The 23,668-nt window shown below is 47.3% G+C and overlaps 1 protein-coding gene across 3 annotated transcripts in view; it reads left to right on the top strand.

Moving 5' to 3' along the window:
• Window positions 1-23,668, top strand: part of RHPN1 (rhophilin Rho GTPase binding protein 1) — a 130,845-nt gene that overhangs the window by 41,989 nt on the left and 65,188 nt on the right. For all 3 annotated transcript variants that reach the window (XM_088475220.1, XM_088475221.1, XM_088475222.1), the window contains 2 exons: window positions 8,126-8,241; window positions 22,949-23,077. In XM_088475220.1, coding sequence (XP_088331346.1) covers window positions 8,126-8,241; window positions 22,949-23,077 — 245 coding nt within the window. The remainder of the gene's footprint in view (window positions 1-8,125; window positions 8,242-22,948; window positions 23,078-23,668) is intronic.

The following is a 23,668-nucleotide window of genomic DNA, read 5'->3' on the forward strand; positions in this document are numbered from 1 at the left end:
CCATTTTCTGAAGAACGCATGGGCACAGAGCATGGTGTCAGGCAGCAATTAAATCAGATGCTGCCGGCAGTCATTGGTTGAGGAGATGCTGCCGGCAGCTATGGGTTCAGGATAATCCACCGGCGGTGAATGGTGCAGGAGATGCCGCCGGCGGTGATTGGCTGCTGCTCCAGCAGCCGGCGGTGATAGGCTGCTGCTGAGGCCGCCGGCGGTGATCGGCTGCTGAGGCCGCCGGCGGTGATTGGCTGCTGAGGCCGCCGGCGGTGGTTGGCTGCTGCAGTTCTACAGGCAGCAAACTCAGGGATTTATAACCGGGTCCCCATCTTGCTGCAGCGCGTAAAAACGCCCTATAGCGCGTATTTTGCGAACCCTGACTAAAGGTATAGGGGTTTCATTGTACCTCACATCTCCATATATTTGTGAGGGCTATCACATACTATACAGTCAGGTGCATAAATATTGGAACATTGACAGAATTTTCATATTTTGGCCTCTATTCACCACCACAATGGCTTTGAAATGAAACAAATAAGATGTGATTTAACTGCAGACTTGCAGATTTAATTTGAGGGTAATTACATCCAAATCAGGTGAACGGTGTAGGAATTACAACGGTTTCTATATGTGCCTCCCACTTTTTAAGGGGCCCAAACTAATGGGACTATCAACTCAAAAGCTATTTCGTGGACAGGTGTGGGCTATACCCTCGTTATTTCATTATCAATTAAGCAGGTAAAAGGTCTGGAGTTGATTCTAGGTGTGACATTAGCATTTGGAATTAGTTGCTGTCGACTCTCAATATGAGATCCAAAGAGCTGTCACTATCAGTGAAGCAAGCCATCATTAGGCTGCAAATCAAAACAAACCCATCAGAGAGATAGCAAAAACATTAGGTGTGGCCAAATCAACTGTTTGGAACATTCTTAAAAAGAAAGACCTCATCGGAGAGCTCAGCAACACCAAAAGACCCGGAAGACCATGGAAAACAACTGTGGTGGATGACAGAAGAATTATTTCCCTGGTGAAGAAAGACCCCTTCACAACAGTTGGCCATATCAAGAACACTCTCCAGGAGGTAGGTGTATATGTGTCAAAGTCAACAATCAAGGGAAGACTTCACAAGAGGGTTCACCACAAGATTAGAGTTTGCCAAACAACATCTAAAAATGCCATTACAGTTCTGGAACAACATCCTATGGACAGATGAGACAAAGATCAACTTGTACCAGAGTGATGGGAAGAGAAGAGTATGGAGAAGGAAAGGAACTGCTCATGATCCAAAACATACCACCTCATCAGTGAAGCGTGGTGGTATGGTGGGTCATGGCGTGGGCATGTATGGCTGCCAATGGAACTGGTTCCCTTGTATTTATTGATGATGTGACTGCTGACAAAAGCAGCAGAATGAATTCTGAAGTGTTTCGGGCAATATTATATGCTCCTATTCAGTCAAATGCTTCAGAACTCATTGGACGGCGCTTCACAGTGCAGATGGACAATGACCCGAAGCATACTGGAAAAGCAACCAAAGAGTTTTTTAAGGCTAAAAAGTGGAATGTTATGCAATGGCCAAGTCAATTCCCCTGACCTGAATCCGATTGAGCATGCATTTCACTTGATGAAGACAAAACTGAAGGGAAAATGCCCCAAGAACAAGCAGGAACTGAAGACATTTGCAGTAGAGGCCTGGCAGAGCATCACCAGGGATGAAATCCAGCATCTGGTGATGTCTATGCGTTCCAGACTTCAGGCTGTAATTGCCTGCAAAGGATTTGCAACAAAGTATTAAAAAGTGAAAGTTAGATTTAGGATTGTTTAGTTTGTCCCATTACTTTTGGCCCCTTAAAAAGTGGGAGGCACATATAGAAACCGTTGTAATTCCTACACCATTCACCTGATTTGGATGTAATTACCCTCAAATTAAATCTGAAAGTCTGCAGTTAAATCACATCTTGTTTGTTTTATTTCAAAGCCATTGTGGTGGTGAATAGAGGCCAAAGTATGAAAATTCTGTCAATGTCCCAATATTTATGCACCTGACTGTATATCGCTGTTGCGCAACTACACTGTGCCATATTACACATACAGCTGGGTTGCTCACTGCACTGTGCCAGATTGTGTGTTACATTATTCTTGCAGCTATGTCTGGAAATGCTGACACGCAGCCTGCTCCTCCCACTCTGGTGTCTTGTAAGTCCTGCTCTGCAGGCTTAACTTCAGAGAACCACAATCAGGATGGTCTTTCTGCATCGTGTTATACTGCCCCAGGCCCATTAGACCCCCGGTGTCCTCTCCTCAGGACCCGCCCTGGGCTACTTTTTCACAGGCGCTGGCAAAAATTGCAGACCATCTAACTGTCCCTGTGGTATTTCCCCCTATGGGATGGCCACAGCAGGTACTCCTTGCAAATCCTTTTCCTACCCCATGGGTAGACATACTTTCTACCTCCATGCAGAGTCTGGCGGATACCTCTACAGCTATTCAGCAAATGCTGCAAAAAGAGAGACCCTTACCTAGTAAACCTACTAAGTGTGCTGTGTTATCTTCTCAGTCTATCCAGCTATCAGATTCTGATTTATCATCTGGGGAGGCAGAAGATGCAAACCTCTCTCACTCTGACTCCCCTTCGGGAGACGAATGTAGCTGAATCTAACTGCACTTGTAAGAGCTGTAAAATCTATTCTTCAAATAGAAGAGACAGAACCTACTCCTAAGGCAAAACAGCCATCCTTTATATGACAAAAGGTAGTTTTACCAGAGTTTCCTCACTGTGATCAGCTATCTGATCACATGAATGAGGCATGGAATATGCCCAGTAAAAGATTTCAGCTGCCTAAGTGTTTTACCCTCCGCTACTGATTGCACATCTGGTCAAAAATGCTACCCTACCCATCCATACTGCAACCTCCTTGAAGGAGACTATGGATAGAAGGATGGAAGCTTGTCTAAAATCGATATACTCTCTTACAGGAGCTATTACTCGTCCTGCTAGGGCTATGGCCTGGGTGGCTATGGCCACTGAGAGTTGGGCAGAGGCCCTAGAAGAGACATTTCCCTCTGATGTTTCTAGGGAACAGCTATCCTACATATCTCACATTAAAGATGCAGCCTCCTATTTGGGTGAAGCAGCTATGGATATGGCTCTCCTGGCCTCCAAGGCATCTGCCAATTCTGTAGTAGCCCACCGTATTGTTTGTCTCCACTCTTGGAAAGCAGATGCGGGCTCTAAAAAGGCTTTGGAGTCTCTGCCTTATTCAGGGGATATCCTGTATGGTCCAGAATTGGACAAAATTGTGACTACCTTGACAGCTTCCAAGACTGCGTACCTGCCCTCTGCATATATTTCGTCCTCAAGGAAAAGCTAAAGGTCAGTCCTTTTCAAGGCATCAGGCATCAACTAAACAGACCTGTGCTACTAGAAGTCCGACTACCAAATCTGAGGACAAGCCTGCAGTCTGATGGGGCAGGCCTCTCTTGGGGACTCCCAAGGTCGGAGGCCGACTTCTTCATTCAGGTTTGGCATCAAACCACGTCGGATGCCTGGGTAAGGGAAGTGGTCTCGCACGTATACGTCGTCACGTTACTGAGGCAACCCCACCCCCCAGCAGTTCTTTTGCACAGGACCTCCATCGGACCCAACCTGGGCCCTGCTGCTCCAAAAAACCATTCAGTCTTTACTGAATTCAGGAGTTATAATTCGGGTCCCCTCCTCACAATGGGGCAAGGGCTATTATTCTACCCTTTTCTTAGTTCAGAAACTCAGTGGGTCTCATCGCCCTATCCTCAACATAATGTCTCTGAACAAGGTTATCAGGGTGCCCAGGTTTCATATGGAAACCCTCTGCTCTATTATCCTGGCTATGAAGCCTGGGGACTTTATGGTGGTCGCTTACCTACATGTACCTATTGCACCTACTCGTCAACAATATCTCCAGTTTGCTATACTACAGCAACATTACCAATTTCGGCTCTGCCTTTTGGCATTTTCAAGAGGCTCCTCGGGTCTTTACCAAGATCATGGCAGTTCTGGCTGCCTATATTTGTCGGCAGGGGATCAGACTGCTCCCATATTTAGACTATCTCTTGCTGTTGGCCGGCTCCCCAAAAATTCTTCACCACCATCTACAGATAACCATTGCCTTTCTACAAACGCATGGTTAGCTGATCAGTGGGAAAAATGCTTCCTTGACACCTTCTCAAAGAATGGTACATCTGGGAGCCCTCCTGGACTCTGTAACGACATATAAAAAAATCTCTATTACAGCACCGGGTGTGCAGACTACTACACAGTCGCTGAGTGTCAATTCACTCTGCAATGCAGACCCTGGGATCCATGGTGTCGAATTCGACATGGTGGAGTTTGCTTCGTTTCACTCCAGGACCCTACAACACCTGATCTTCTCAAGGTGGAATGGGCTGCCTCATCTGCTCAGATCCCAGATGATGAATCTCTCCCTGGAGGTTCGCCTGTCCCTAGCCTGGTGGCTACAGACATCCCACTTGAACAAGGGACACCCCTTTTGGATCCCGGACTGGGTACTCCTAACCACGGACACAAGCCTCAGTGGGTGGGGCGCGGTGAGCGGCCAGCGTTCCTTCCGGGGCCGTTGGACTCCAGCCATGGCGGTTTTACCAATCAACGTCCTAGAACTCCGAGCCATCTACAGAGCTCTCACTCTGGCTCAGGATATCCTTCAGAGCAGGCCAGTACAAGTACAGTCCTACAACGTCACGGCAGTGGACTACCTCAGTCACCAAGAAGGCAATTGAAGTCTGGCAGCAATGGCAGAAGTGTCCTGCATTCTCACATGGACCGAATGCCATCTCCGCAGTGTTCATCCCAGGAATTCTCAATTGGGAAGCGGATTTCCTCAGCCGTCACAAAATGCATGCAGGGGAGTGGTCTCTACATCCAGAAGTCTTTCAGCTTCTGGTGAAAAAATGGGGTTTACCAGATGTGGATCTCATGGCCTCACGACACAACCACAAACTTCCAGTGTATGGAGCCCAAGGGACCCCAACGCGGCCTTCGTTGATGCATTATTTGTGAGGTGGACCTTCCAGTTAGCGTACCTCTTCCCTCCAATATCCCTTCTTCCTCGAGTTCTTCGGAAGTTCAAACCAGAAGGGGGCAGGGTCCAGTCGGTAGCTCCGGCTTGGCCCAGATGCCATTGGTACTCCGACCTTCAAAGTCTCTCCATAGATGTTCCTCTTCAACTTCCTCTATGACCAGGCCTGTTGTTTTAGGGTCCCTGTCTACATCCAGACCTGGCCCACCTTTCTTTAACGGCTTGGCTCTTGAGACATCCCTCCTAAGATCTAAGGGATCTTCTAGGTCCATGATCAGAGCTTGTAAACTGGCCTCTGCCAGGATTTATCACCGGGTATGGCATATATATTTCCAGTGGTGTGCTCCTAGAAATGATGACCCTCCAAGTTTTTAAGGTTTCTAGAATACTTGCCTTTCTTCAGGCTGGATTGGATTTTGGACTCTCTGAAAGTGCATGTCTCTGCTCTGTCCATCTGGTTCCAGCACAGAATTGCTCCTCTACCGGATGTTCACACCTTCCTGCAGGGTGTTCTACGTATACAACCTCCCTTTGTCCCTCCTGTGGCTCCGTGAGATTTGTCAGTGGTTCTCTACGCACTTCAGGAACCTCCATTCGAACCCTAGGAATCTGTGGATGTCAAGTGGCTCACTGCGAAGACTCTGTTACTTCTGGCTATTGCATCTGCCCGTAGAGTATCTGATTAACGGGGTGCTTTCATGTCGCTACCCCTTCTTAATCTTTCATCAAGACAGGGATGTTCTTAGAACGTGCCTGGGCTCCATTCCCATGGTGGTTTCTCGTTTCCACATTAATGAGAAAATTGTGGTTCCAACCTTTCAATCACAAGTTCTCTCGGCAAGTGAGGTTTGGATGTGGTCCGTACTCTAAAGAGCTACGTGGACCGCACTAGTTCCATCAGGATATCAGACTCCCTCTTCATTTTATATGGATTCCATAAGAAGGGACAGCCAGCTAAAAAACAGACGGATTCGCATGACTCACAGGTTTACACGCAGACTGGGCTTCCTGCACCAGCTACAGTATCTGCTCATTCTCCTTGCTCTGTGGGTCCCTTGTGGGCAGCCAGGCGTGGCGCCTCTTCAGAACCACTATGCAATGCAGTTATGTGGTCTTCTGTCCACACCTTTCTTAGGTTCTATGCCTTTGATACATTTGCCTCTCAGGATGCTTACTTCGGGCGCAGTGTTCTCCTCTGAGCTCAGGAGTATCCCCGTCCTTGAACAACTGCTTTGGGACATCCCCATTGTCTCCCTGTGGAGCTCTATGGACCCTGAAGAAGAAAAGGAGAGTTATGTTGAAACTTACCCTTGTTAACTCTCTCTTTCTTCAAAGTACAAAGGGTCCACCTGGCTTCTATGGGTTTCTTTTCTTGGTCACTTGTTTCCTTCTCTGTGTGAAAGTGTGATTCTTCAGTGTACCAGGCTTCTTCTCTCCAGTCCTTCCTCCAAAAGTCTTCGTCCTGTGTCATGCCAACAGTAAAGCATCCTGAGACCATTCATGTGTGGGGTTGCTTCTCAGCCAAGGGAGTGGGATCATTCACAATTTTGCCTAAGAACATGGTACCAAAACTTCCTCCAAGAGCAACTTCTCCCAACCATCCAAGAACAGTTTGATGAGAAACAATGCCTTTTCCAGCATGATGGCGCACCTTGCCATAAGGCAAAAGTGATAACTAAAAGGCTTGGGGAACAAAACATCAAAATATTTGGTCCATGGCCAGGAAACTCCCCAGACCTTAATCCCATTGAGAACTTGTGGTCAATCCTCAAGAGGCGGGTGGACAAACAAAAGCCCACAAATTCTGACAAACTCCAAGCATTGATTAGGCAAGAATGGGCGGCCATCAGTCAGTATGTGGCCCAGAAGTTGATTGACAGCATGCCAGGGCGAATTGCAGAGGTCTTGAAAAAGAGGGGTCAAATCTGCAAATATTGACTCTTTGCATAAACTTAATGTAATTGTCAATAAAAGCCTTTGGCACTTATGAAATGCTGTAATGGTACCTCATTATACCATAGTAAGGTATGCAGTCTGGAAGCCGGCGGACTTAATCCCGACAGCCGGCTTCCCGACTGCTTTATCCCGGCGAGGGTTAAATGACAGGCGTCTAAATCTAGACGCCTGTCATTTTACCTATGCCGGGAGACCGTCGCCCGGCATCCCGATCGAAGGCTTGTTGAGCGTGGACAGCCGCGGGGGAGGGTTAGGTTTAGGGCTCCTGGGGGGACTTAGGGTTAGGCACTCCCCCCCAGGAGATTAGGGTTAGGCTAGGGGGAGGGAGGGTTAGGGTTAGGCACCCCCGGGAGGAGGTTTTGGTAAGGACCCCACCTGGGGGACTTAGGTTTAGGCACTTAGAGGAGGGATTAGGGTTAGGCACTGGGGGGGGAGGTTAGGGTTAGACACCCCTAAGGAGGGTTAGGGGGGGGGGGGGTTAGGTTAGTGAATACTTACATTACGGATGATCAGGATTTTCACCCATGTCGGGCAGCCGCTGTCGGGATTCCGGCGGTAAATCATACCGATTCCCATAGTAACATCTGCCAAAAAGGTCTAAAAACACTGAAGCAGCAAACTTTGTGAAAACCAAAACTTGTGTCATTCTCAAAACTTTTGGCCATGGCTGTAGGTGAAGGTGGGTTCTCTTTGACCATCCAGCTGACGTAACCATCACATCCCTATAATACAGTCTATCTGTACAGATGAGGGAATCTAGGTACAGTATAAAGGAGGGTTCTCTCTGTATTATAGGAATGTGATGTGTTATATTCTCCTGTGTTATTCCAGCTGGTTACACTGATAATACAGATGAGGGAATCTAGGTAAAGGTGGGTTCTCTTTGTATTATGGGAATGTGACATTTCTCCTGTGTTAGTCCAGCTGGTTACACTGATAATACAGATGAGGGAATCTAGGTACAGTATAAAGGAGGGCTCTCTCTGTATTATAGGGATGTGATATGTTATATTCTCCTGTGTTATTCCAGCTGGTTACACTGATAATACAGATGAGGGAATCTAGGTACAGTATAAAGGCCGTTTCTCTCTGTGTTACAGGGATGTGACCCATTCGCCCAGACGCAGCGCAGTAAGTTGCAGCACCGACGAGCTCGCATCAATCAGCAGATCAACAAGGAGATGAGGATGAGAGCTGGAGCCGAAAACCTATTTCGGTTAGTGCCGGACAGATTAATACCTGTATAGCCGGACAGATTAATACCTGTATTGCCGGACAGATTAATACCTGTATAGCCGGACAGATGGCCGCCTTGCTGGCAGAGAGATGCCGTTAGTGGGAGATTTAGCGTACAGATCTCTTTAATGAGAAGGGCGATTCCTCCCCCCCCTCCCTCTCCTATTATTCACCATTAATCCCTCCCAGCAGTGAGTTATGCATTTGCTATATACAGCTGCTGTTTGTGATTGTGACCTCCTGATTATTGTCATCTTAATTTTCTCTTTTGTTACACTTCATACATGGCAGCATTTCCGGATTACCCATATATCCCCTCCCTTCTCCTGTATTTCATTCAGCAATGTAATATATTCTGCACCCACTGTTTCTGTGCTTGTCGTTAACCCATATAGAGGTACACAGGTAATACACGTGTGACTATCCGACTAGTGTGTCACAACGCGCTTACTGGCGTGAAAACCAATGGGTCTATTTTTGTACTTTTCTCTGTCACCTGCCAGTGTCTATCCCCTTGAATTAAAGCCCTTTTTATATTTTTATCTACTATTTTTTTTTTTTTTTTTCATTTCAAAAGACTACACCTAAACTAAAGTGGAGGTTTTGTAAGGATGAGAGACCGTGCTGGTTGCCATATTGCTTGTTCAGTAGATACTAAAGAAGCGTCATACCGTACTTATCTAGGAAACCTCCTGTGTCAGTCGCTGGCTCCATTGTTGGGAGATCTGAGACCGTCCGCAGTGGTGTTTTGGGGAGAGGGACTGGGGATCATTGATAATTAGGTCACATCTAGGGAGCTTTTGAAGGACGATTTGTTATCGCTGCCTATCATGACTATTGGAAATTGTATTGCCACTGCCTCGGCGATACTGGCCAGCTAAGAGTTAACTCACTGCTGGAATGACCTGTGTCTGGGAGTATGGACATGCGTCACCCAGCTGGTAGGTCACGCGTGGATTTTAACTGGAACCTCAGACTAGATGGACTTTCACTTAATAAAAACAAACAAAAAATATGAATAAAAATATAGTTAAAACTGACTATTCTTCTGGTTATTGCCATCCTGAGATGTTATAGGTCCCAGGAGCTCATTCAGACCCGCTCGCTAGATGTGCTCGCTCGCACCCAGCGTGTGCAAAAACTGGCGCACGCCCAGCAAGGCATTAGCACGCTCACTATGTCCTGGCGTGCGATCGCTTTGTGTATGCAGACATCCACCAGCCTGTCTTAAGACGCCCACTTGCGCACGTCATCTCCAGGATGTGTATGAAACCATCGGTACATCGAGGAGCATTGGATGAGGTGACTATACCCTACCGCAAGCACTGCGATCATTTCACTGTGAAATGCAGCCAGGTGACCTGTACTATGACGCTGCCCGTTAATTATGCACACCTCTGAAACGGCGTTAAGACGCTCAGGCACGCCTGCGTTCGCACCTCCACTCCCCCGTTGATAATGGCCAGCCCCCGTCACCACCCACAAACGGCCTCTCCTGTCACTCACTCTGCTGGGCTGTCTATGCACAGGGAGCGAACGCTTCCCCATCTCTCGCACTGGTTTGCGCACTGCGATGCATGCGCAGAATGCCAACATCGGCCGGCAACGAGCGAACGCTTCTTAGCGTCCGGGTCTGAATCCGGTCCCCAGTGCTCACATTCCTCATTTAGTAATGGGTTTGCTAAGAGTTGATGGAAGCGAGGTCCCTCTCACTGCCGCTGTATATAACAAGTTGTTTGTGTGGGTAATCTTTCAGAGTGCCCGGGGGTATAAATGGGGCATGTGTGCTTCCCGAGCACATACGAATGGCCGCCAGCGGATGAGCCTCAGTCTGTCTTGTTTCTCACACCGCGGTTTATTTTCAGGGCAGCGCGGGGGTATAATTAGTAAATATGGGAGTTTTTTCTCTGCCGCTGTAAAGAAAACAGTCCTAGAATCCAAGTTGTTTTCAGTAATTATCTCCCATGGAGTCCCGTCACCCCCCCATATCCCCCCCCGCCCGCCGCTGCCTGCGCACTTTCCTGATTGTTTTGCCAGCTCGGACACTGATTGGCTGCTGATGAGTTACAGTCCCGGAATCTGGGGAAAAAGAGCTCTGTGGTTACTGGCGAGATCATTACTCTGGTCACATTTACCAACCAAGGGCCTGATTCAGACCCACTCGCGAGCGGCTGTCCGCTCGCAAGTGGGTCGATGTTCTGCACTGAGCATGCGCACGACGGAGGGAGCTCCGTCGTGCGCATGCGCCAGACGCGACGAGCGAAGGACTTTCCTTCGCTCGTTGTGTCTGATCAAAGGGGGCGTGCTGTCGATGTTGATTGACAGCACGCCCCCTTTGGTGGGCGTGCCGGGGGCGTGCCTCCCTGACGGAGGCGTTCCTAGGGGAACGCCTACCGTCAGAAGCCGGCCCACTGACATCACTAGTGATGTCAGTGGGAGTGATTTTGGCTCTGATAGAGCCAAAATCACTCCGGGCCTTGTGGTTGAAAACCTCAACCGCAGGCTCCGGCTCGCAGTTTCGATGGTCGCGATGGTCAAGACCATCGCGGCCATCAAACTGCACGCTCGTATAGGCTGTGGGTGGTGACCCACAGCTATACGAGCGTCCAGGAGGACGCTCCATAGTTATGGAGGCCGGCTCTGAATGAGGGCCCATATTCTCTGTGTACTAGGTAAACAATTGTTTTACAGATGCAAATTATTGTAAGGTGTGCCAAGATATATATATAATAATTATTATTGAAAACGTGGAGCGGCCCAGCGGCTATTTATAACTCTGAATTGCCCCATAAATCACTCAATAAGTAACAGTGGTGATTTAAGTACAAATGTCCAGTCCTTTAATAAGGGAACAATAGCTTCAAAGCCTGGAGACCACCCAGTGATCCAGCCCGAGATGTCTGGTCTACTGATAGCTCCTATTTACTTCTCACCGTCCTTTCTGAATCGGTGAATATCTTCCCTGAAGTATTGTCACTAATCATTCTATATAGTATATCTCACAGATACTCCTTCTGGCTTACCGACCACTAGTGGCTGTATACCTCCCCCACTCACAGCTGTGGGCTAGCGCGTCTATACGAGCAGCGGTACATATATCTGTGGGTGTGCTATTACTACATTGCACATGGGATTTGTGTCGGTGACATTAGGCAGCGCTCGGTATAATGTGCACCCCGGCTTTGCCAGTGTGGGGAGAAGCACAGGGTAAGTTGTGCCTCCAGAATAAGCGTTTTTGGATCTGAAGCAATATCCATGATTGGAACAACACCGCTCATCGCCAGTATTCATGATTCAGCCTCACTAATGGTTGGAAATGTGTGATGTCTCTGAGGCACCGCTTCATGCCTCGCACCTCGCAGTGAATTTACAGGTTTTATTATTTTAGGAGTACAGATCCCGGACACATATTGGGGACGATTCAATACTGTGTGATGTAGAATAACGCCGGTTCAGTTGTCCCCATTGCGCTCTATACTTAAGTTGGGAGATGCGGGTTACGGCGCCTAATGCCGGGTGTTTAGTCGCGGTAATTTGCATTCTCCGTCTTAAGGGGTTTATGTAATAAGCTTTGGAGAGAGAGAAAGTGGATGGGGATAAAGGGCTCGATTCAGACCCGCTCGCCCGATGCGTATGCAAATTCGGCTAAGTAACCGCAAGGCAGACGATCGCACGCCCACTATGTCTTGGCGTGCTATTGCCCTGTGTATGCAAACGCCCACCAGCCTGTTTTAAGATGCCCACTAATGCACGTCATCTCCAGGAAGTGTATGCTACCATCGGACGCGAACGCAGCGCTTGTGGTTGACAATACCCTGCCGCAAGCACTGCGAGCACTTCAGTCTAAAATTCAGCCAGGTGACGCGTACTATGGCGCTGCGTCTTAATTATGCACGCCTCTGAAATGGCGTTGAGACGCTCAGGCACGCCTGCGTTCGCATGTCCACTCCCCCGTTTTCATAGCCCAACCTCTGTCCACCCACAAACGGCTTTTCCTGTCACTCACTCGGCTGAGCAGTCTGTGCGCAACGAGCGAGCTCTTCCCGATCGCTCAGACTGGTTCGCTCACGCACACTGCGATGCATGCGCACAATACAAACATCGGCGTTCTGCAGGTGACCGCTTCTTAGCTGGCGGGTCTGAATCGGGCCCAAAGTACCAACCAGTCAGCTCCTAACTGTCGTTTTTCAAACACAGCCTGTAAAGTGACAGTTAGGAACTGATTAGTCTATACTTTATCTCCGTCCACTCTCTCTTTCTCCAAAGCTTAGGGCCTGATTCAGAGCCGAACGCTCTGACCAGAGCGCTTGCTCTGAATCAGGGCCGTCCTCCCTGAAAATGGAGCGTCCTCCTGGCCGCTCGCATATCTGTGGGTGACCACCCACAGCATATGCGAGCGGCCAAAAAGATGGTCGAATTGGTCTTGACCATCGCGAACATCGGACTTGCGACGGAGACCCCGCGGTAGGGTCTCCCTGCCGCAAGCCCTGGAGTGATTTTGGCTCTATCAGACGGCCTCAGACGGTAGGCGTTCCCATGGGAACGCCTCAATCTGGCAGGCATGCCCCCGGCACGCCCACCAAAGGGGGCGTGCTGTCACTCAACATCGACAGCACGCCCCCTTTGGTGCGAGACCCGGAGCGATGGTGAGCCCGTCGCTCGCCGGGTCTTGCGCATGCGCACGACGGAGCTCCCTCCGTCGTGCGCATGCGCAGTGGGGAACATCGACCCGCTTGCGAGCGTACTGCCGCTCGCGAGCGGGTCTGAATGACCCCCTTAATACATAGACCCCTAAGTGTCAGCCGCTATGCTGCTAGCGCACGCGCTAAGCCTGAAACCAACATTGCGGCCCTAGTTTAGTCAGATTTCTGCTTGCGCATCAGGAAGGTGCGAACAGAAGTCCTGTTGTCGGGGATAACAATGCGGCCAATTGAATAGCTCCGGGAACTCCTGGCGCTATTCAACATCGCACTGAATGAAATGGCTCCCTAAGGGGCTGATTCTGACTCAAGTGGAAACGCGGATTGTTCTGGCTGATTCCAGCTTACTGCGCATGCGCCAAAGACCTAAATCGTAGAGTGCGTACAGCTTGTCGGCTGTTCGCACTTTCCGTGAAATAGGCTGTAACTGGACAGCGACCATGCAAACTCCTGATGATGGCGACTGCAGACGTGAGAGGGGCTTCCGCAGGCAGACGCGCGGATTTTTAGTATGCACGGCTGGATTGTTGTCGTATTATCGTAATGTAGTAAGCAGGCATCTGCAGCCAGACGGAAAAGCGGCCACAAATGTGTCCGACGCAGAATCGGCAGCTAAATGCGCCACACTGGTGTCGGTAATGGATGCACTTCCAGTATTTCTAGAAGCAGCTGTTATATTGGATAAAATACTATATGGAAGTTGATTCTCCATCCCTCCATACACTACACCAGCCTTACATAGCACTGAGGTGTCTGTAGTGTCGCTATTCCCAGCACATTTGTCCTGTAGACGTACGTAAATAGAGTATATTATATTGTTGCTGTTCCGCTGGTTTCCCCTCGTTGATGAGATCCATCTTTGCACCACTACAGAGAAGTTTGGCGCTGATTCAGAGCCGGATGCTCTGACAGAGCGCTCGCTCTGAATCAGGGCCGTCCTTAATTTTTAGAGCTGCCTCCTGGCCGCTCGTATAGCTGTGGGTGACAACCCACAGCTACAGCGAGCGGCCAGGAAGATGGTCGCGATGGTCAAGACCCTTGTGGTAGGATCTCGTTGCCACAAGCCCTAGAGTGCTTTCGGCTCAAACAGAGCTGAAATCACTCCCACTGACATCACTTGTGATGTCAGTGGGGCCGGCCCCAGACGGTAGGCGTTCCCATGGGAGCGCCTCCGTCTGGGCAGCCACGCCCCTGGCACGCCCACCAAAGGGGGCGTGCTGTCACGCAACATCGACAGCACGCCCCCTTTGGTACGAGACCCGGAGCGACAGTCGACCCGCTTGCGAGCGCTCAACGCTCGCGAGCGGGTCTGAATCAGGCCCTCTGTTTCCACAGGTTCCGCTGAGGACTTTTAAAAACCTCATTTGGTTGAGTTTGGTAGATGTTGCTGTAATAAATGGCGAATACAATCACATGCTGGAAATAAACTTTTTAGGATCATTCATAATAATAATAAGCCCCCAAAAATCTCATCAGACCTGAGGGCCTGATTCAGAGCCGGACGCTATTTGCGGACGGTCATTTTGGAAAAGGGGCCGGATATTTAAATTAAGCGCTCTCTCTTTGCGGTCTGTTGGCGCCTCTATGTCTGAACGAGCGAACAAAACATGCGCTCGCTATTTTGTAAAGACGCCCCCTGGCCGCTCGCATCATACGTCATCTCCGCTATTTATTAGATTAATCGAGTACATCGAAAGGCGTATGAACTGCTCGCTATTCTTGTGGTAGCAATTTCCTACCGCAATCATGCGAGCAGTTCAGGCTAAAAGACAACCAAGTGACGTGGTCGATGACGCTGCTTTGTTAATTATGCACACCCTTAAAACGCCCTTTTGACCGTTTGGCACGCCTGCGTTCTGATCTCCACTCCCCCGTTTTCAAGCACCTTCCCCTGTTACCACCCACAAACGCCTCCTCCTGTCACTCAAATTAGCAGGCATTCGCTATTTTGCGAGCACACGATTTCCGACCGCACTGACTGGTTGGCGCATGCGCATTACAACCCATACGCATGCGCAGATGTGCGAACATCGCTCGGAGCGAACGAGCAGCCGCTTACGAGCGGCTCTGAATCAGGCCCGAGCCCTGTATGTTGGATTGTGGATTCCTGGTAATTTCCTGGGCTCCAGACACTGATTATACAGCCCCGCACCTGAACTTGGTAACGCACCTTTTGTTTCAGGGATATATTCTACAGATTTACTAAAAATATACCCAGGCCGTCTCTGCTTTGTTCCCCTAATCCCCTCCGATGGTTCCGCCATGTCAGTACTTTGTATTTGGCTCCAGGGAGGGGGTTTTCGGTTACCTGTGGAAAAGGCCTCTGACGGTGGCTGTTATTTCATATCTGCCCATAAAACATTCAGGATGTTAGAGCACATTGTCTGTCACCCGTCTGTTCTGCACACAGATAGCGTCCACACAAAAGCTCCGGGAAATGACTGCTCTCTGCCCAGGGGCTATTGTGTGGCCGCGGTGGCGTTGTGTATGGACGTCGCTCTGTGTACGGGAAGGCTTTGTGTTCTGTCAATACTTCACTCGTACAAAGGACGACAGAATGAGCAATATCTGCCTCAGTACAACAGGAGTCTCCTGCGTGATAAACAGGCACGTCCTAATCTCTGACTGGTGTATATATACGTAAGGAATAAAATTATATACCAACAGTGATACAGCAGAGGCATAGTCAGAACCTCCCCGCCGTAAATACGGGATGTTATTGTCCATGTGATTCTAGTTCCTTAAATCACCTCAATTCCTGCTTCTCTGTCCCCAAAAGAGAATGATAAAGGTGCCACACTAAGTAATATTACCGGGACACATTCAAATAAGAAGTTAATGAAGATGAAACGTAATGTTACAGATCACACACATAAGTATGTAGCATTCATCTCCTGTAGAACAGATACACTAGTTTATATAATTCGTGTAACTGCAAAGAAGGGTCTCTATTCATGGATACACATTTTCTATGTACTCAGAATATTATCGTAGAGATCTGTGACTTCCTATAATCTTATGCTGCATACACACGGTCAGATATTGTTAAAGATCTGAACGATAACTGTTGTAAAAATCATATCTTTGACATGTAGGGCAAGCATCGACCAACGATGTGTGTTCCCGCATGTTAGATAACGATATATGACATCAACTGTGTTTGCAGACCGATTTGGATGATTTCATTCATTGTAATGCTGTCAGAAATCGTTCAAATCGTTAATGAAATCGTTAATCGTTATCGTTCATCTAGCAAATCTGACCATGTGTATGCACCATTACAAGCCAGAAGGAATGTTCTAATCCGCTGTGATGTCATTGCCTGTATTGATGAATAGTGACATAATCGCCTGTCGATAAAACTGAACCAACTTTAGGTAATAGGGATAATTCAAACTCTGCCAAAGTGGGGGAGGTGATGGGGTGTGCTGCCATAAAACGCAAGCTCGTCGCAATCATTTTTGGGGTGTGTTGCTTCTTGCGTCTGCAATCCCGTACGCACAAAACATGACTCCGGCGTTTCAGTTCAAGCGTCCATTCTGCACGACAATAGGGCCACTCGGGAAGACGACTGTTGAAGGATCGGCGTATGCGGCTGGGTATTAGTACGGAGTTGCGATGATATCTGTGGGCGTTTTAAAGACAAATCCCTGCGTCTGCGATATTTGCATATTTTTGCTTATCCTCTGCGTACACGGACGCAGCGGAGGCGGCATTAGCGTACTGCTCTGAATTGGGTCTTGCATTCACTGGTTTTCACCTCTTTTGACCTCCTTAATGAACCCCCTGTAATTTTGTAATAGGCAAATTTCTAATTTGTGACCCTGTACAATAATTTAGGATTTGTTTTTATCAGTGCTTATTCCACCTCCCGACACGTGTTTCGGTCCCCCGCCCCAGCCCTACTTGTTTTCAAGCTAATGTTTTGCAGCGTAATTCTGTGATGGTAAAAGATTATTACAAGCGCAATGTGCAATGACACGTGAGTTTGTGGGCACTGAGCATATCAGAGGCGGAGGGGGGACTGTACCCCTCTTATCCATCGTCAATGTCTGGGGTTACACTGGCTGGCAGAAATAACCACGAGAAGAATCCCAGTTCAGTTCATGTGTTCTTATACATTGTTAGTAAAATTATAGATATTTATCCTAGTTTGATACCAAAACAAAACCTCAACTGTCCTGGAACAAACCAAGATGCAATGTGAGGAACTTCATGTGAATAAGTTATTCCTATTATTCTCAAACGGGACTGCGGAATTACCTCATTATTTCCAGCGAATGATGCTAGGGCTGTAACCAGGGCTGTGCGATCAGTGACGCCAACCAGGGCACCATCAATGCCCCCTTGGCATCTTCATTTGACAAAATTTCAAGGGGCACAATTGATAACGAGTTCCCTCTCCTCCGATTAATGCCTCCAGCGGCTGCTTCCTTCGTGTCCATGTTCTGAAAGTTTACTTGGTACATAGTGCCAGACCGCAGTCCCCTTTGAAAATAATAGGGACTGTAGTCTGAAGCGCTAATTAGCCTTTTCCAGGAGATTACATTTGGCCATTGCTACATAACCAGGATACATAAAAGCATACAGAAATTGTAGTTGCCACATGATGTCATGGGAAATAAAGACTCTAAGGGAGTCGGGGTATAACAGGCAGGTGACCTTGTTAGAATTGAGGTGGGAGGGCAGAGCGTTAATACTGTAAGTAGAGGTACAGGCGCTTTTCAGGGAATGTTTGAAACAATGCAGCCTGGTAGAGAGGCTCATAGGGCAGGAGAGCGAGTTCTCGAAGAGCGGGATAAGTCTTGAATGCGGGAGTGGAAAGAGGTAATCAGCGTAGCGTTAAGGCGACAGTCGGGGGAAGCGCACAGAGAATGAGAGCGGGAGTGTGGATTGAGATGAAGTTGGAGATGTAGGTGAAAGTGAAGGAGCCATGATGTGCATTGAATGTTGGGGTGAGTATCTTAAACTGCTTCCTGTGGGGAATGGAAGCGAGTGGAGTAGAGGACTGGTCTTCTCAAAGTGACCGGAATTGGAAGATAAGTATTGAGGATAGATGTATAAGTGGAGAGTCAGGAAAGAAGAAGACCAGAGAGTAGGAGGTTGCAATAGTCCAAATGGGAAAGGACAATGCCATGAATAAGAGATTTTGTAGACTCATGGGTGAGGAAGGGACGTATTCTAGAGACGTTGCAGTTCCTAAGATTCCTATGGCTCTAAATACTACTCAAAACGTGCACTTTCCATAACTGATGCAAATTGCGTAAAGGCAGATTATTCCCATCTGCATATCTTCTAAATAGCATTACTGTCCGCGAGCTACGTCAGGCCGCCCCCTCCCTCCCCTGCTCCGCCACTCTAAGGATCTCATTCAGTGTCGGTCGTAGCGCCCGCACGGTCGTATGCCACCGATGTTCGCTAAACTGCGCATGTGTAAAGTTCGCAATTCGCGTGCGCTAACTAGCCGCTACTATCAGAAATTTCTCTCTCCTTGAACACAGCCAGGTCGGTAGTTTGAGTGACAGATTGAGGCGTGGTAACAGGGGAAGGTGCTTGAAAACGGGGGAGTGGAGATCCTAACGCAGGCCTGCCTAATTATGCGAACGGCGTTTAATGGGAGTGCATAATTAACAAAGTAGCGTCATGGAACACGTGACATGGGAGGTTTTTACACTGACATGATCGTAGTGCTTAAGATAGGGTATGGGTAACCTTAAGCTCTACGACCAGTTCCGATGGTCTCGATTAATCCTTATATGCCCGGAGATGACGTGTAATGCGTACGAGAAGGGGGCGTATTTTTTGTCTTCCGGCCGCTTCCTCCCCTTGGTCGGCCACCTACCGATCCTATCTTAGGGACGCAACTTGCGAGTGCATCATTTGCATATCCGGCCCCTTTTCCAGTACGACCGTGCGGCCGCAACGACCGACTCTGAATGAGATCCTAAGTGTAGAAAGCTGCAATGGGGATCTACAGTACGGATCTCCATTCTACCGTGTGTGCGCAGTAGGGAAAAAATTTTTTTATGGGGGAAAAAGCTCCAACTCTACATGAGCCCTTTTGCGTAGGAAATCTGGAATTAAGTCATTCATTATACAATGAAACAAGTTTCTATACACAGACAGTGATCACTGTATACCTTACAAAGCATCATAATACAAATACGTATTTCTCCTGCGGTTCTGAGATTGGTCACTGATTATGGACAGAAGTGAAATCGTTTTTTTATTGTTTCCGGCCCTGTAAGAAGGAAGCCGATCGCCTGCTCCTCGGATAGGGGTCTGTGCCGATAACCTTGCTCCATTCCCCATAGTCCTCCTTTCTGTGCTAGGCTGCAGGATACTGTTCCCAGCTGGTGGGCAGTGATGCTTTTCCTGTTTTGGAGCAAAACCGTGTTTTTCTTTTTATCCCTCTCTTCCTGCTGATTTTGTCCTTCTTTTTTTTTTTAATACGATCTTTCAGATTCAGTCAGTACGTCCGCTTACTGTGTGTGTTGCACATATTGAGGGATGAAGGTATAAAAGTAGGATTTTTAAGTTCGATTCTTTTTCTCTACTGCTGCTACAATGTACAGTATATACAGTAATGTACAACAGTGAGGATTGAGGACCTGATTCAGAGATGTATGTTAATCCGATGATGGGGGTCCGATCCTGCTATTTCGCTTGCAGACCCCTCCCCCCCAAGTGGCAGCATGATTGACGTGCTTCGGCATCTGGGGGGCGGAGCGAGCGTCTCCCCCTTTCTCTGGTCGTGATGGTTGCGATGGCGATCCCATCCTGCGACGTCGGTCGCAAATGCAGCAAGGAAGTGTCTGACTCCTCCTCCTGCTTCTGAGATGGACGGGATTGTACAGACGCTTGTGTGCAGCTCGGCAAATCCGCCCATCTGTGACTCAGGCACTAGGTTAGGAGGAGTGTGCATAATACAATATACTATACCATACAAAGGTGTAAATGGTGTACTCCTCAATACAGGTAAATGAAAGTGCTGTTAGCTCACGTGTACAATACCTTTCAAGGGGATGTAGTCAGCATCCCTGCTGACGGGATGGCGACGGTCGAAATACCGGCGCCGGAATACCGACAGCAGCCGGGATCCCGGAATACCGACCGTCGTGTGAGAACACCGCTGTGACCCTAGCTGTATAATACCAAAAAGTAGTGTAGATGGTGTACAGTGCAATATAGATAAGGACAGTGCTGGAACCCTACATGTATAATACAGTACAACAGTGTAGATGGTGTACAGTGCAATATAGATAAGGACAGTGCTGTAACCCTACATGTACAACAGTGTAGATGGTGTACAGTGCAATATAGATAAGGACAGTGCTGGAACCCTACATGTATAATACAGTATCACAGTGTAGATGGTGTACGGTGCAATATAGATAAGGACAGTACTGGAACCCTACATGTATAATACAGTATCACAGTGTAGATGGTGTACAGTGCTGGAACCCTACATGTATAATACAGTATCACAGTGTAGATGGTGTACAGTGCTGGAACCCTACATGTATAATACAGTATAACAGTGTAGATGGTGTACAGTGCAATATAGATAAGGACAGTGCTGGAACCCTACATGTATAATACAGTATAACAGTGCAGATGATGTACGGTGCAATATAGATAAGGACAGTGCTGGAACCCTACATGTATAATACAGTATAACAGTGTAGATGGTGTACAGTGCAATATAGATAAGGACAGTGCTGGAACCCTACATGTATAATACAGTATAACAGTGCAGATGATGTACGGTGCAATATAGATAAGGACAGTGCTGGAACCCTACATGTATAATACAGTATAACAGTGCAGATGATGTACAGTGCTATATAGATAAGGACAGTACTGGAACCCTACATGTATAATACAGTATCACAGTGTAGATGGTGTACAGTGCTGGAACCCTACATGTATAATACAGTATAACAGTGTAGATGGTGTACAGTGCAATATAGATAAGGACAGTGCTGGAACCCTACATGTATAATACAGTATAACAGTGCAGATGATGTACGGTGCAATATAGATAAGGACAGTGCTGGAACCCTACATGTACAATACAGTATAACAGTGTAGATGGTGTACAGTGCTGGAACCCTACATGTATAATACAGTATAACAGTGCAGATGATGTACAGTGCTATATAGATAAGGACAGTGCTGGAACCCTACATGTATAATACAGTATAACAGTGCAGATGATGTACGGTGCAATATAGATAAGGACAGTGCTGGAACCCTACATGTATAATACAGTATAACAGTGTAGATGATGTACGGTGCAATATAGATAAGGACAGTGCTGGAACCCTACATGTATAATACAGTATCACAGTGTAGATGGTGTACAGTGCTGGAACCCTACATGTATAATACAGTATAACAGTGTAGATGGTGTACAGTGCAATATAGATAAGGACAGTGCTGGAACCCTACATGTATAATACAGTATAACAGTGCAGATGATGTACGGTGCAATATAGATAAGGACAGTGCTGGAACCCCACATGTATAATACAGTATCACAGTGTAGATGGTGTACAGTGCTGGAACCCTACATGTATAATACAGTATAACAGTGTAGATGGTGTACAGTGCAATATAGATAAGGACAGTGCTGGAACCCTACATGTATAATACAGTTTAACAGTGCAGATAATGTACAGTGCAATATAGATAAGGACAGTGCTGGAACCCTACATGTATAATACAGTATAACAGTGCAGATGATGTACGGTGCAATATAGATAAGGACAGTGCTGGAACCCTACATGTATAATACAGTATAACAGTGTAGATGATGTACGGTGCAATATAGATAAGGACAGTGCTGGAACCCTACATGTACAATACAGTATAACAGTGTAGATGGTGTACAGTGCTGGAACCATACATGTATAATATAGTATAACAGTGCAGATGATGTACAGTGCTATATAGATAAGGACAGTACTTGAACCCTACATGTATAATACAGTATCACAGTGCAGATGATGTACAGTGCAATATAGATAAGGACAGTGCTGGAACCCTACATGTATAATACAGTATCACAGTGTAGATGGTGTACAGTGCTGGAACCCTACATGTATAATACAGTATAACAGTGTAGATGGTGTACAGTGCAATATAGATAAGGACAGTGCTGGAACCCTACATGTATAATACAGTATAACAGTGCAGATGATGTACAGTGCAATATAGATAAGGACAGTGCTGGAACCCTACATGTATAATACAGTATAACAGTGCAGATGATGTACAGTGCAATATAGATAAGGACAGTGCTGGAACCCTACATGTATAATACAGTATAACAGTGCAGATGATGTACGGTGCAATATAGATAAGGACAGTGCTGGAACCCTACATGTATAATACAGTATAACAGTGTAGATGATGTACGGTGCAATATAGATAAGGACAGTGCTGGAACCCTACATGTACGGTGCAATATAGATAAGGACAGTGCTTGAACTCTACCTGGACAGTAATGTGTCGCAGTGTGGATGATGTACGGTGCAATATAGATAAGGACAGTGCTGGAACCCTACATGTATAATACAGTATACCAGTGTAGATGGTGTACAGTACTGTATCACAGTGTAGATTGTGTACAGTACAATATACAGTAGGAGCAAGGGCTGCAGCCTCTCTGCTCTGGAACTCCCTGTTGCTGGGATCCAGGATGAGGCACATCAGGAGTAAGGCCTTGCAGCCTCTCCATTCTGGAATTTATAAATAAAGGATGATAATAATCTCCTCCTCTTCTGTCAGTCCTACTGAGCATGATTACTCTTGTCACAGTAGAAAAGCTTATCACAACCAGCAGGTTAAGAGCTGCTCCCCTAAGTTTTTTTTGCACCAAACTATGTCCAGCACATAATATTGTCTTGTGCTGAGCACTCTTTATTAAATATGTGATCCTACAATGCCCTCTGATGATCCGACAATAATGTGTCCTAATAGGGCCACTACCAACCACAAAGTCAAGGAAACCGTGGCCCTAGAGCTCAGTTACGTCAACTCCAACCTGCAGCTTCTGAAAGAGGAACTGGAGGAACTGAACAGCTCGGTGGAGGTCTATCAGAATGAGAGGTAACGTGTCTGCTGTGTTCCTTTTACGCACCCACACATATGTTAGATGGAAGCTCCCAGTCATACACACATACATACAGCGGATCCGGTCTCCTTGCCTGAACCAATGGCAGTTATCACCGCATGATTGGTGTAGGTTGAACGCCATGGCTGACATGATGAATTCTTATTGGATGTTGATGCGGATTGTTTGGCAAAATCTGGTCCACACTTAGAGGTTGGGGTCAATTTATTCTAACAATACAGAGACGGCCCCCACAGTGCTTTGTAGGAGAACGCTTCTGAAAGTCAAGATAAGTGATCGGAAAGTGACGTCCTGTTGGTTATTTGTTTTTTAAATTTACAGATTTACCAATTAATATCTGCACATAAATGCAAATATGAATTCCCAGATTTCTGCAATTTATTCTGTAATTTTCCGCATTTGGTTTACACACCGCGGGCAGGGGGGATGGATCCGGTCATTAGGAGCTATCACTGGTACCTGGTGAATGCATCCGTGCTGGAGAGAGCATTATACTGTATATTATGCTTATTATTACATTCGTTGCTGTTGTGGCTGGAGGGACTGGGGGCCATATTTATGACCCC

Source organism: Taudactylus pleione, unplaced genomic scaffold, assembly GCF_031769625.1.
Source record: "Taudactylus pleione unplaced genomic scaffold, aTauple2 ptg000168l, whole genome shotgun sequence".
Classification (NCBI taxonomy): domain Eukaryota; kingdom Metazoa; phylum Chordata; class Amphibia; order Anura; family Myobatrachidae; genus Taudactylus; species Taudactylus pleione.